The sequence below is a fragment of the Podarcis tiliguerta genome (assembly GCF_965153285.1).
Source record: "Podarcis tiliguerta genome assembly, chromosome: 8".
NCBI lineage: Eukaryota > Metazoa > Chordata > Lepidosauria > Squamata > Lacertidae > Podarcis > Podarcis tiliguerta.
Window position 1 is genome coordinate 19,471,947 of NC_139541.1, and position 15,016 is coordinate 19,486,962.

A 15,016-nucleotide genomic window follows, 5' to 3' on the forward strand; every position below is an offset into this window, starting at 1 on the left:
ATTGCATTCTGTAAAGCTCTTCCATCTTTGACAACGCCAGTAACAGCAGCTGATGGTGTCTGTGTTACTCAGAACATCTACAGAACGGTATCCCAAACCCCCCTGACGCTGTCTGCGCATACATGGGAAGCCAGAGCACAATTGGCACGAAAGCTGAATAACACTTTCCGCCCTGTTTGTTTTGCAGAGCAATTCAAAGCATGGCCTTGTGGCATTAAACGCAAAAGACCAACTTTGGAAGTAGGGCTTTTGCTTCCTTTTTTGGGCCAGTGACACATGGAAGAAGAAGAAAGGGGAGTGGGGGGGGGGGAACCCCTAGGAAAGTTACGTAAGTCCCAAGACAGGAAATGCTTATGGTATATTCGACTACAGCCTTTCATCAATATTTAACAAGATTTCTCTCCTTCTACCCGCATTATTTCTTTTCAAGCGCTCTGCTTATTTCGGAGCCTGGTGGGAGCTGTTGCGCCAGATCTGAGGGCGGCTCTCATCTAATGTTTTGAGTTATGTAGCTCATGTAGCTCTGGAGCTTAACTCATTACCGGTTTTGAGGTCCAACGGCAAGTTATCTCTCCCACATCCATAAGGGCCTTTGTAAAGGGAACTGCTGTCAGAAGGAGCTGTTCTGGGGACGTTAAGGACAGCGCTGCAGGATCAGACCCAAGGCATCCTGTTTCCCCACAATGGCCAATCACATGCTTCTGACAGGGTACAGAATACTGCAGCCAGGCTACTGCCTGGGGTCAGTTAAATGTAGGGAGCATATTACTCCCCTGTCAAAACAATTTCATTGGTCTGTTTCCAGACACAATTCAACGTGTTGATCATGACCTATAAATCCCTGTGTGGCTTGGGCCTGGGTTACTTGGAAGATTGTATCTCCCTTTATGAACTTGCCCAGGTGCTAAGATCCTCAGGTGAGCACCTTCTCCAGGCCCCATCAACATCAGAGGCACAGTTGCTGGCGACCTGCGAGAGAGCCTTTTCTGTGGCTGCTCCCACGTTGTGGGACTCCCTCCCAAGGGAGGTTAGATTGTGTCCGTCCTTGATATCTTTCTCTCGGCAGGCAGAGCCCTTCCTATTCAGACAGGCCTTTGGGCAATCAGTGTTTTCATGCTAGTTATAAATGTGTTTTATTGTATTTTAACTATTGTTTTCAACTGGTTTGTTAGAATTATTTTGTATTTCAGAGGTATGTTTTTGAAGTTTTGAACGCCACATTGAATCCCAACTTGGGAAACAGGCGGGATATAGATACATTAAACAAATAAGTGATACCCCTCTCCCATGGTCTCCCCCCATTGCAATTGGTAGTCAGAGGAATTATCTAGTACAGGAATGGGGAACCTCAGGCCCAGATGTCAAATGTGGCCCTCCAAGCCCTGGCTCTCAGAATTGTCCCCAAAGCCACACCCTCTCTTTTCAGGCCACACCCCTTGCCTGCCCTGTCTTGAGTGTTTTTGCCAAGCTGAAATGTGTCCTTGAACCCTTATCATTCCTCTTACTTGTCCAGAGGGAGAACAGAGCACAGGTAAAGTTCTCAGGTACAACAGGTCCCTGCTGCAAAAGTCCTGCCCCAACACACAGACTCCTGCCACTGCCAGACAGTGTGGATAGTACTGACCTACAGTTACCCAATGGCCTGACTTGGAATAACTTGGCAAATTCCTGTGTTCTGATGACATGTCCCCCCCCCCCCTTTTTTTAACAACAACACAGAGCTATGAACGACATTGGAGATTACATCGGGTCAAACATAGAAATATCTTGGTTGCCCAATTTGGACGACCTGATGAAAGGGTATGCAAGAAATTTCAGGCCTGGAATTGGAGGTAAGATTCTGGCTGATTTCGTTAAAACCACCCTGGGAATTGTAGCTCCATGAGGAAAATAGGGCTCTCCCAGAAACATTCAGCACCCTTAACAAACTACACTTCCCATGCTTCTTTGGAGGAAGTTGTTGACTGTTTAAAGTTGTATTTTACTTCTTAAGATGTACAGTGCAGATGGGGCCTAAGCTGGATATGGCTCAATGTTTTTAAAAAAACCAAACAAACCATGAAACAATTTGCATTGCAGCAAGGAAGCATATATCTGTGGTTTACGGGGCAAATTTCAACAGAATATTACCACAGGCTCCTGATTTGGATTGGTGGATATGCCATGGATCAGGACCGCACAGTCTTTTCTCCACATCTTTAAACGTGTGTCTGATGTATAGCGACAATGACAACACAACAAGTGTTAACACTTGGGTTAACTTTTGAAACCACATGTGAGGCTGTGGAGGTGAAAACTAAGTAGCTAGTATAGCTCTGAGCCTGTAAGGGATAGTTGTGGAGAGTTTTGCAGTTGCCAAACTATATACCAACCTGAAAAGTGAGTATTAACAGTTTAAGCTTTTTCAGAAAGTCCTGGAACTGTGGCTTTTAAAAATTGTTATTATCCAATCAAATTACAAAGTTGGAGGAGGTAAGGGTTGGGTTGTGCCTGAGTATAGGTGGAGGAGAGGGGGTTATTGCTTTGCTTTGTTCTTGTTTTTATTTGTTCCTGTTTTTATTATGTATTTTGTGTTGGTTATCTTGTATTTTTATGCTGTGAACCACCCTAAAATCTACAGATGAAGAGCTGTCTACAAATTTAATGAAGAAGAATAATCATGTGTAGTTTGGCCCTTAGGCTTTGTTAATGGCACGAAAGCCCCCATTTGGACACCATCAAGTGGCAGGTGGAGAAGCAGTCACTATTCCCTCAGTTTCACTGACGGGGGTTCTACTTGCAAATTGTGTAACTCCTGTTTTAAAAGCTGCACGGGTTACCAGTTTGTTGCTGGGCCTGATTCAAAGTACGGACCCCTGGAAGATTTAGGTAGGCCTCAAATATATAAAAGACTGCCTCTTCACCAATCTCCCGGGATGTTAAGAATTGCCAGTTTGGCCTTTCTTGGTAGTTTCACTACCCTCAGAAAAGCGTTGGTGGCCCAGGACGGAAGGGGCCTTCTCTATGGTAGTCCCTAAATTGTGAAATTGCCTCCCCGTAGACTTGTCTTCATTATATCTTCACTGAGCCTCTTCATTGTACAGTACACATCACTTTATCCTGGCCTGTGGCTTCTTACAGTTAACGTGCTTTGCTTTGTGGGACCCACCTCTTTTGCTGAATGTAAACTTTTGTGTACTGTTTTGAAAGGTTTCCCTTGCTTTATAATAGTGATGGGTTTTTTCCTTTTTAAAGACTAAGCTAATATTCTATTGTTGTAACCTGCCCTGGGACCTTCTGGTGAAATGGGGAGTAAGAAATCTCATAAATAAAATTAAATAACCCCCTCTTTTTTTCTTTCCCCTAATTCAGGCCCCCCTGTTAACGTTGCTCTAGCCATTGAAGTTGCCAGCATTGACCACATATCAGAAGTCAATATGGTAAGTTGGCGCTTGAAGAAAAATAACGCTGCCGTGTCGTAACATCCAACATTTTTCGGGGGTGGGGTGGGTGGGGAATAAGGATATATGTTTCTCCAGATTATGGAATTGTGGGAAATTTTAATGGCAGCCAGTGGTGGTGATTCTTGTCCTCAGGAATACACAATGACAGTCTTCCTGCATCAAAGCTGGCGCGATGACCGGCTGTCGTACAATCACACCAACGAAACCCTGGGCTTGGACAGTCGCTTTGTGGATAAGCTGTGGCTGCCGGATACCTTCATCGTCAATGCCAAGTCTGCCTGGTTCCATGACGTCACTGTGGAGAACAAACTCATCCGGTTGCAGCCTGATGGGGTCATTTTGTACAGCATCAGGTAAAACAGAAACTTCATGAGGAAGAGTGACCTTTTGTGCTGGGTAATTAGATGGCAACCTTTGCTGGGTTTTAGGTGGTTTCCCAAGTGCTGCATATCGTTCAGGCAACATGTGTTTGTGGGCAGGGACCTGCTGGCCTTTGATCAGCCTTGTGCGGTTCCGCTAATCAGATTCGGAGGGATCTGTAGTTCATGTTGATGTTTACTTGCACTTTTATAGGCTGGTGAGGCTCTTGAGAAGCAGAAAGTCACCAACTCACCAGTCACCATTAGTGCTGCCTGCCCCACAAACGTGTTGGAGGGGCTGCTCATTGTTGGGTTCATATAAGCAAATGTGGCGGACCTGCAATAGGAGAGCCACATTTAGAGGGGAATTATTCAAAGATATTAGGGAGCTAACCGGACAAAACATAGTAAAAGGCCTGGAGTTTGCATTACATAAAATTTACCTATGAGACAATATGACCCTGCATTTTAAGCACATTTTAAAAGTTTTTACTGGCCAGGTAGGGTGGGATGGCGTTATTTAAGCATCTTATGTTTTAATTGTTGCAACCTGACCTGCGACCTTAGGCTGAAGAGCGAGTAATAAATTGTAGTAGTCAAATCATCATCACCATCCAGCTTTTAGCAGCAGCCAGGCTAGTAATAACTAGATATTGGAAATTACTAGAAGGTGCAACATAGACCACAAGGTATTTTTTAAAAGCCTGGCAAATTAGCGCAGACAGAAAAATTAGCCACTAAACTAAAAATAGCAAGGAGAATGAAATGAAAAGGCACATTTTGGGTGGATTGACGTGCTTTTATTATTGCAGTGCAGAAGAGGAGAACCCGGACCTTCTCCAGTTTATAAAGTTTTGTTTGCTATCATTGCAGGCAGTAAGAGAAATTGCCACCCTACTGGAAATACAACAATTTAAGGGATAAAAGCTCATGTCTTCAAAAATGGTGGGAGGGTGGGTTTTTTGTTTTAACACTGCTTCTTGTTGTTTTGTAGTATAAAAAAGTAATAATAATAATAATAATAATAATAATAATAATAATAATATTTTTAATGGCAAATGTTAGCCTATATGTAATGGTGGTTTTTGTTGCTGTCTTCATTTTGAATAGAATAACCTCAACGGTGGCCTGTGACATGGACCTTACCAAGTACCCTATGGATGAGCAGGAGTGCATGCTTGATTTGGAGAGCTGTGAGTTCAATTCTGAGGTGTCTATTTTAAAAAGGGCTTCTCAAATGGGAGGGCAGGGAGTGGAGGAGATAATTTTCTTCACACAGGGTAGCCTTGTCCCAGAGTGCAAACCCCTTAATTATTGGAGCAGGAGCAGGGAAACCGCAGCTCTCCCAGCTCCCATAATCCCTGACCAATGGGCCATGCTGTCTGGTGTTGATGGGAGTTGGAGTCCAACAGCATCTAGAGCATGGAAGGATAGCGTTTGGTGCTCCAGCTGTGGCTGCAATACAGCTCCCAACATCCCTGACATTTGCAGAAATGTGCATATTAGGAAAGAGTCACCCTGAATTGCTGCAAAATTTTCACGGACTTGTTTTTGTTTTATCCCAAACTAACGTGGAAATGTGGATAACTGAATTTAAAGAGAGGGAAAAGAAGAAACCGAAATTAACAGATTTGGCCCTACCTGCAGTTTATTTGAACGTTTTTAGTGGGCTTCCTGTAACTCAAGGCAGCTTACAGCAAATGTCCGCGTTGCAACTCTGTCTAATTGTGGTTTCATCACAGCACCACAGAGCTTCTGAAATCTGGCTGGTGGTGGGATGGCAGGTTAAATGGTGCTATGCATGGCCTGATGGCACCATGGAAACGCTGTTGCACACAGTTTAACGCCAAGATGACCTGGATGCTATTCCTCTAGGCCTGAATAGCCGTGCAAAGCTGTGCACTGGGACTAGAAAGCATTAGAGTGGATTGATCGCTGGTGCAAGTTTTCTCCTCCTCCTCCTCCTCCCTCTCATTTCATTTTTAGCACTGTCTGTTTTCTGAGCAATTAAGCACAATACATTTTTATCCCACCAAATATAGCAATCTGCAGTTCTTTTCACTTATGCAATCAGTAAATGCAGAGGCAGCCAGAGAATGAGGCGGCAAAATTTTAGTCTGCTGGCGAGTTTTTACAGAGGGTTCGGATTTTAATTTAATTTTGCAGATTGTGTTTATAGAGCAATAATCACAAGGAGAAATGAAGCCTCTTAAAACAGATTAAAAAAAGGAAAGTTGGTTCTCCATGGGAGTGGGGGCCGTTTAAAGACAAGCGAGGAGTTTTGTTTTGTGGGGAGGGGAATGTCGATGTAGAAAATGGACAGGTGAGCCATGCACTTGAAGAGTAGCAATTTTGCACAAGTGAGTAGCAATTTTGCACAAGTGAAGAGAAGCTTTAATTTTATTTCTTACAGAAATATTTATTTCTTACAGAAAAAGCTGTAATTTTATTTCTTAATACATACCCTGCCTTTTCCTGTGAATGTTGGGGTGGGGAAGAGGTGGGTGTATCTGCCAATATCAGTTTCTTATTTTTCATAGAATCATAGAATTGTAGAGCTGGAAGAGACCCCAAGGGTCATCTAGCAGACACCCTGCGATGCAGGGATCACAGAAAAAGAATCCCTGACAGATGGCCATCCAATCTCTGCTTTAAATCCTCCAATGAAGGAGAGCCCACCACTTTCCAAGGAAGTCTGTTCCACTGTCAACCAGCTCTTACTGTCAGAAGGTTCTTCCTAATGTTTAGTTGGAATCTCCTTGCTTGTAATTTAAATCCACTGGTTCGAGTCCTACCCTCTGGAGCAGCAGAAAACAAGCTGGCTGCACCTTCCACGTGACAGCCCTTCAGATATTTGAAGATGGCTATCATATCGCCTGTCAGTCTTCTCTTCTCCAGACTAAACATACCTAACTCCCTCAACTCTTCTCCATATGGCTTGGTTTCCAGATCCTTTATCATCTTAGGGCTTATCCACACTTCCTTTTGTCTCACTGCTTTCCCCAGGGACGACCGCTCTTTAGCACTCAGTCGGAGCAAATAGCAATCTGGTTTTCCGCAGATTGCAGTTCTGATCTAGAGCTAAAGAGTGGGTTTTGCCTGGGAAAGGAGCATGGCAAGGGGGGAAACAGCTCAGACCCATGCCTAAAAAGTGTGGGTCAACCGGACCCGTGCTTTCTGGGTGCAGGAGAAGCAGTAGTGTGGACGGGCCCTTAGTCATTGTCCCCTGCATACATTCCAGTAGGCTAATATCTTTCTGTCTTTCCAATCCTTTCTGCATTAGCTTGCAATTCTCTAAGTAAAAAAAAAAAGTCATTGTGAAAATTCATCATGCATTTTTGTGTGAATTTCTTTTAATGCAGTTTTGCCTAAGGAACATTTTTTACACAGCAACGTCCCCTTGTATCATGCACTTCTGTATGTTGCTTTCATTAAAATCTGCACTGCAAAATCTGGAGAAGCCCAGTCAGAGTAGGCAATGCTGAGCTAGATGGACCAGTTGCCTGATTTGGTGCTTCCTATCTTCCTAAGGAACGCGGGTGGTGCTGTGAAGGGATGTGGGTGGCGCTGTGGGTTAAACCACAGACCCTAGGACTTGCCGATCAGAAGGTTGGCAGTTCGAATCCCCGCGATGGGGTGAGCTCCTGTTGCTCTGTCCCTGCTCCTGCCAACCTAGCAGTTCAAAAACACATCAAAGTGCAAGTAGATAAACAAGTACCGCTCCAGCGGGAAGGTAAACGGCGTTTCCGTGGGCTGCTCTGGTTTGCCAGAAGCAGCTTAGTCATGCTGGCCACATGACCTGGAAGCTGTATGCTGGCTCCCTCGGCCAATAAAGCAAGATGAGCGCCGCAACCCCAGAGTCGGTCATGACTGGACCTAATGGTCAGGGGTCCCTTTACCTTTTACCTATCTTCCTAAAAGGGGTGGGTGATGGGAAGAGAAGCATGAGAATACCTTACTTGTTTCCAGGTTGGTTAGCTCTGATACACTGAACTGGGTTCATTAGGTCTGAAGTGGGCCAGAAAGCATTAACCAGTGGGACCAGTAAGAGAACTGTGGCCATGGATTCTGAGTGTTTCATCCTGAGCATGTCAATCTTATCTTTCCCCGTATCCCTGTATTTATTCAGTTTCTTTTGACAGATGGCTACTCCTCAGAGGATATCGTCTACCACTGGTCTGAAAACCAGGATCAGATCCATGGACTGGATAAGCTGCAGCTCGCTCAGTTCACCATCACCAATTACCGGTTTGCTACAGAAGTGATGAACTTCAAATCTGGTAAACAAAGCTTCCAATCCTTTTAAAAGCCTTGCAGGGATGGGACTGGGTAATATCCAACTAGGTTTTGACCAGAATTAGGGAAGGAAGGATCTCTTGATATTGTGATCTTTCCAAACTTAAATTTAGTTCTCCACATTTCTGAGCAATTTGAGATTTAAAAAGAAAAATCTTCATGATAGTTCAGCATTCTAATGATGTGCACATTTTTGTGTGCAGTTTTGACAAACATGCGCATTCACACGTAATATACACAACATACACATTTGCATGCAATTTCCACTACCGTAATATTAAATTAATCATATGCATTTTAGTTGATTAATTGATCTTTGCAAGTTAAATCTACATATATATTTTTCCCTTATAAATAAAACCTGGTTTGGACCAGAACTGTGGAGAGACCCAGGGTTCAACTCCCAACTCAGCAGGGTCTCCCACATCTGGGGTGAGCTCCTTTGAATAATATAAATGTGGTGGCAGGGGAGGGACAGACACCTTTTAAAATCAATTAACTGTGTTATTATTTATACAGTGCCATTAGGAATGAATGGATAAGTCTATTTTGGGTCAGCATCAGTTCTGCATTTGTTCATCCATAAGACTGCATCATTCTGCTATCCCCCCCCCCCATGAAAATGGATTTCACGTGAAAATGTGCATTTTTACATACTCCCCCCAAAAAGGGTTTTATCCAAATGTTAGTCCTACTCAGAGCTAGCCTACCTCACAGGGTTGTTGTGAGGATAAAACTGAGCTAAATGGGGGAAGAGAACCATGCAAGCCACTTTGAGCTCCTTGTAAGAAAGGTAAGATGTAAATAAATATATTTGCCTTTTTGTCTCTTTCGTTTAGCTGGTCAATTCCCCCGGCTGAGCCTCCACTTCCACTTGAGGAGGAATCGAGGTGTTTACATCATCCAGTCCTATGTGCCTTCCATCCTCTTGGTCGCCATGTCATGGGTTTCTTTCTGGATCAGTCAGTCAGCCGTGCCTGCCCGAGTCTCGCTAGGTAAAAGTGTATTGTTTGATGGATGGGGACCTATTCTAGGGTGTTAAAGCCCACAGAAGTGGGATGAGCATTTTGTGGGATGGGCTTTAATGGGGTAGGTGAGGCTATATTAATTGGAATTTATGCCTCCAGGTGCCCATATGTGTGGTTGAACAGTTTCAAAATCCCATCATTGGCAGCCAAATTAAAAGCATAGGAATTAGGCTATAAAACCTTGTTTTTGAACAAGTCTAGCTATGAAGTAAGCTTGTTCTCCCTTTCTTACCCCATTTTACAAAGAATCAGGCAAAGTAAAGTAAGTTTAAAAAGTAAAGTAAGTTTAGTAAAGTAAGTAAAGTAAGTTTAAAAAAAGATGTACCGTACTTTATAATCATGCATTGGTTCACAGCAACAGTAACAGTAAAAACTATGCAAGCAAAATACTTATATTTGCAGTATAACCAGCTTCAGGCATGTGGCTAAAGTTGGAGCAAGCACAGGGCACATCTGCCCTCATGGCTGGTCACAGAAAGAGAAAGGACCAGGAAGTACTATATGAACTTTCCTCTTTAGGTGAGGAGGGGGAAATGACATCACACAGAGCCCTCTCTACCAATTGTATTTCTATGGCCTGAGTATCTATCTATCTATCAGCAATACAGCTCTGTTGTATTAGCCCCTTCTCATGCTAACTAGCAAGAATATGCATTTGTTAGGTTTGGTTGTTAATCTCCCACACATTTGCCTTTCCTTCTTGGTGTTTCTTCTCCCACCGCTAGTCGAGCATAATGTCTGACGTGAAGCTGCTGCACTGGGTGCCTGTTCACTTTTGAGCCAAATGCAGCCCTCTAGTCCTCCAGGGTATGGTCCTGACTCTCTCTACTCTCCCCATGCCAAATGCCTCACCAGCCTTGCTTTGCACCACCCTTTCTCCCTGGCTGGAATGTGAACTCTGATAATGCTTATCTTGTATGAGGAATAGAGCGGTTTATGTGAGTGAGTATAGAATCTGGCCTACTGTGCAAAGGTGAAATGTGCATTCTTTGCTCCACCCACTTTTGCCTCGGACATAAGCTGCCACTGCCATATGGCCCTTGGAAGGTTGTCCAGATGGGAATATGGCCCTCAGACTGAAAAAAAGCTATTCCAAGCCTTGGACTAAACAGAATTAAACAACCTCCCCCACACCTTGTTTCTTTCAGGTATAACTACAGTCCTCACCATGACCACCCTGATGGTGAGTGCTCGGTCTTCACTCCCACGGGCTTCAGCCATCAAGGCCTTGGATGTGTACTTCTGGATCTGTTACGTGTTTGTCTTTGCCGCACTGGTGGAATATGCATTTGCTCACTTCAATGCAGACTACATGAAGAAGCAAAAAGACAAGATCAAGACCAGCAGGCAGGCAGAAGAGGTCAGTAAGAGCCTCTGGTGGGTTCAGACTCTGATCCACCCATTTGGTAGAATTGGGCTGAAATGGTCCAGCATTCTCCAGCCATGCAGGCAAAAAAAAAAGGGGGGGGAGTAATGGGAGAAGCAAGCTACTTTCTGATCATATAAACCTATCTGCCATGGACTGGATGGACACAGAAGAATGGTAGCAGGAACCAGTGGGGGAACCCCCATGGGAAGAAGGCTCAGAGCAAGGGGATTGGTGGTGGGACGACAATGTGTGGTCTGAGGGAGAAGAGGAAGATACTGGGAGGAGAGGTCTGTAGCTGCAGTGGTAACAGGGCTTAGTGAGAGGGGGGAGTCTGGGACAGAGAGCAGTCCAGAATCAGAGCTAGAAGCTGCAGCAGGGGAGTGGGATGAGGGAGGCCAAAAGGCCCTCCTTTGCAGATCCTGTTTTTTTTCTAATAAAGAGTTAACTTTACTTACTCTGTGTGATTTACTGCTGGCTTGAGGAAAATGTTTAAGGGAGAGTCAAGGCAGGTGTCAGCAACAAGCCCTGGCAGTTCTCTAAGGATGCCAGGAGCTGATGCCAGCCCCATATGCTTACTTGGAGAGAGTCCCACAGATATCAGTATGACCACCTAATTCAATTATGAGGAACTTGTTCCCCTCCAGATGTTGCTGGACTCCAATTCCTATCAGCATCAGTAACATCAGTAATTGGTGATGATGGGAGTTGCAATCCAGCAACTTCTGGTGGGCCACAGGTAAGTCACCAGTGATAACCAACATGGTGCTGTCCAGATGTTGCTGGACTACAGTGCCCATCAGCCTCAAACAACAAGGCTTATAGGGAGGGATGGCAACATCTGGTGGGCCACAGGTTCCCCATTCCCTGGCCTACAGACGTGTTGATCATCTTCTGCTTCTCATTTCAGGTCAATGTGAAGAACGCCATTGTTATGTTTTCCCTCTCGATAGCGGGCGTCAACCAGGAACTTGCTGTTTCCAACAGGCACCACAGAGTCCCTAAAAACTTGCCTGGGTCAGTGGAAGTGGAAGCGGGAGAGACCAAGAAGCAACAGGAGACTAAACCCGAGAAGAAAAACGGCCTGAAGTCTCTCTTCAAGCCCATCGATGCAGATACTATCGACATATATGCTAGGGCAGTTTTCCCAGCAGCCTTTGCAGCAGTCAATGTCATCTACTGGGTGGCTTACACAATGTGAGGGTCACAAAATGGAGGCAGGCTGGGCAACAGGCAACTGAGATCCTCTGAGCCAAAGCAGAGCTTCTTAATGGAAGGGCCTTACTCAGGGCCAACTTTTTAACCACAGCACTTCCAAAGCCAGATGGATATTCCGTTAATAGAGAGGATTGTTCTTCTCCCTTCCTCTGTCGCTGAGACAGCAAAGCAGTTGGCCACCACCCCTTTTTATTGGCTTGTTTCCCCCTCTTTAGTCTCCACAGAGCAAGTCAGATGCCACAGTCTTCCCCAGTTTGGCATGAAACTCCTGCCAAGGCTCCACAGCTGCCTAATCCTGAGCAACAATAAAGCATTTCACTTCTTCATCCGTCGTGTCATCTTCCAGTTTCAAGAAGGATAAGTCCTGGATTGGGGCCTGAAAAAAAATAGCACCCGGTGCATCAGGGTCTGATCCAAACTAATTGTCGCCAGGGAATAAGTGCTTTGCCGGGTGTTTGTGGGGAGAGATGCTTAAAAGTGGAGCAAAAATGCAAGGGTGGAGCTCTGCATGGTCTGGATTTTAACCGGCTTTTAAGGACCCAATAGAAAACCTTTCTATTTGTGATTGGACTATTAAAAGGCTAGCTGGCTGGCAGTCCATTTCTTTGCAGTTCTGAGAACTTTTCTTTCTTCAATCTGCACCTGTTTTAAACACACATACACACACACCCTACTTGACTGCACAGTTTGTGTCATAGCTCTGTATGGACGTGATGGTTTAGCTGTGATTCCTGCAGTGCAGGGGGTTGGACTAGATGACCCTTGGGTCCCTTCCAACTCTACAATTATTTGATACTATGATATCTGTAGCTGGGCATTTTGATGGGGATGTGTGTAGGGTGGGGTGGGGAAGAGACAGACAGACACACACACACACACACACACACATGCATATACACATATTCCTTGAAGTTTCTTTAATGGTTTTAAAATTTGGACAACAAAGGGTAATACTGGGCTTTGGGATTCTGGTTTTGTTTTTTTTTAACTGTATCATTTGTCTTGGATAAAGTATTTAAAACACTTTTTTATCCTCTTCTAACCACAGCATGAAATAAAGCCTATGACACAGAGCTTGGCTGGAATTGTTTTATCACGGATACTTCATTGCTGGATTGTGGGGAACAAAGATCCATTGGAAAGGGAGCAAGATTCACTGCAGAGAACAAGGGCTTGCGAAATTACAGAGAGAGAGATTTATGTTTTTTATATATACACCATAAACACAGACATGTATGCAGCTCTGGAGAATCACTGGGTGGATCCAGACCGCCTGTTTATTGGGTGTTCATCCTGATTTGCTTGTAGGGAAATTAGACGACATTGGCTATGTAATGAACATTCTTCCTGATTGGTAGATTAGGGAAAATTGCAGAGAAGAATTATTGGGAAAGTCACGCTATCATCTTGATGAATAAGGACTTGCCTTTTTTGTTTTTTAAAATTGTAAACTGGTGCAGAAATGATCGGAATTGTAAACTGGTGCTGAAATGATCGGAAAAAATGAGCAAGCGAAATCACATCCCTACCAAGTACCCAGGTGGGCAGAGCTGAGTCAGGTCAGGCCCACGCAAATCATCCACCCTGGTCCAACTCGGCCACCTGACCCACAATTACAGACCAGAGATATTTTCTTATGGACTAGCCTGTCTTTCCGAAACAGCACCACAAGGTTGGGAGGTAAGTTAGCATCACTTCCCAAGATTTGTTGCCTGGGGAGACTGGGGTATGTGTGGAAGAGGCAGCAGCCTGCAAACATATTAACTCTGCATCTAATCCCTTTGCAGAAAGCCTCCCTTTAATACAACTTTAGATGTTAATTTGGCTTTAGCAAAAACAAGAGGGGGTGGAAGAGTGTTGATGGCATGGCCCAGTGAGACCCTTGTGCGAGCTTCTTCTGCTTTAATGTTGGAGGAACAGACTGAAAATGAAGCAGGATAGTGTAGTATGTTACAGATGAATGAGGGATGAGGGTGATGTAGCTGAACATCACCATCTGATGCAAACAGGGCAGTGAGGCGGGGATGGATGGGGAAGTGGGAAGAGTTGAGGCTTATGATGATAATCATCCAAAAGGCTCCCACTTTGGCTCTTAATGGGACTGTGTTACTTCAGCAGATAATGAACTAAAAAAAACAACAACCCAGCACAGACCCAATGAGCCTTCTACAGCTGGAGCAATAGGCTCGTAATGCACTTCTTCAGCTAATAGGTGCTGCCATTGGGTTAAGAAAATTGAAACACTTTTTAATGTTAGAAAGAAGAATCAACAGACTGCCAAGTTTCTTTCTGCCAATGCTTGGCACCGAAAAACTAAACAAGAGAAAAGAAAAGAGGGTGGGGTGGGGTGGAAATGGCATTCTCCCAAGATTACATTCAAGAGGGATTTAAATGGTGCTTTTTAAAACTATATTTACTTGGAAGTAAGATCCAGTAAAATCAATGGGCTGTATTCAATGCTAGTGCTGCCCAGAGTAGACCCACTGAACTTGGCATCCATAAATTTCAGTGGGTTGACTAAGTAGGACAATCTGGTGGGATTTATTCAGTAAATGTTTTGGGGATATGCTTGGGTGAGTTCAAAGGCACAAGGTCAGACTATTTGTCCATATAGGCTGGTACTGCCTACTCTGACTGGCAGCGGCTCTCTGGGGTCTCAGGCAAAGATCCTTCCTGTCACTTGTTATTCTTTCAGCTCAGGGATGAGGAAGCAGCATTGCTGGACTACAGTTCCCATTAGTCCCCACCCCAATCAAAATGAGCAATGGATGGGGATGATTGGAACTGTAGTCCAAAAGCACCTGGAGAGTGACAGATTCTCCATGCTGAGTGATGCCTGTGAATGTCTGCCTGTTTGAGCTGCAGCTCCTGCAGGTGACAATCTACTGCTGGAAACAGAAACCTCAGCTCTTATTACCTTTTTAATTAGCAATCTTTTATTCCTCGGGCTCCATATACCGAACATCTCTTAGAATGCAGTATGGTCCTCTTTCACAAGAGGTGTTTAGGAACAGCAAATTTTTTCTTCGCTTGTTTTAAAAACTCCCGTGTCTGAAATTCTAGTTGTGAAGGCTCTCTTTTTATTGTTGGAGTGAAAAATAAGTTTTCATCTTGCGGTAGTTGAACACATGCCAAAGAGTGTAATTTATGTGTGCCTTTAAAGCGTTTGGCAATTCCTCGCCCACACAGAGGATTAAAAACTAGCTTTTCTATTTTAAAAAAAATTGATGAAATACATAGGCATCCTTCTCTAGAGGGCTTAGAACACTGTGTTAAATAACATCACAGTAGCAAGTTCTGACTTAC

At 44.2% G+C, this 15,016-nt stretch overlaps 1 protein-coding gene across 1 annotated transcript in view; it reads left to right on the plus strand.

Annotated features, from left to right (window-relative positions):
* GABRD (gamma-aminobutyric acid type A receptor subunit delta) overlaps positions 1 to 12,783 on the plus strand; it is a 32,253-nt gene extending 19,470 nt beyond the window's left edge. The window contains exons 2-9 of the mRNA XM_083454097.1: positions 1,720 to 1,832; positions 3,352 to 3,419; positions 3,576 to 3,796; positions 4,913 to 4,995; positions 7,945 to 8,082; positions 8,938 to 9,093; positions 10,275 to 10,486; positions 11,403 to 12,783. Coding sequence (XP_083310223.1) covers positions 1,720 to 1,832; positions 3,352 to 3,419; positions 3,576 to 3,796; positions 4,913 to 4,995; positions 7,945 to 8,082; positions 8,938 to 9,093; positions 10,275 to 10,486; positions 11,403 to 11,693 — 1,282 coding nt within the window. The 3' untranslated portion in view covers positions 11,694 to 12,783. The remainder of the gene's footprint in view (positions 1 to 1,719; positions 1,833 to 3,351; positions 3,420 to 3,575; positions 3,797 to 4,912; positions 4,996 to 7,944; positions 8,083 to 8,937; positions 9,094 to 10,274; positions 10,487 to 11,402) is intronic.
* The last annotated feature ends 2,233 nt before the right edge of the window (positions 12,784 to 15,016 follow it).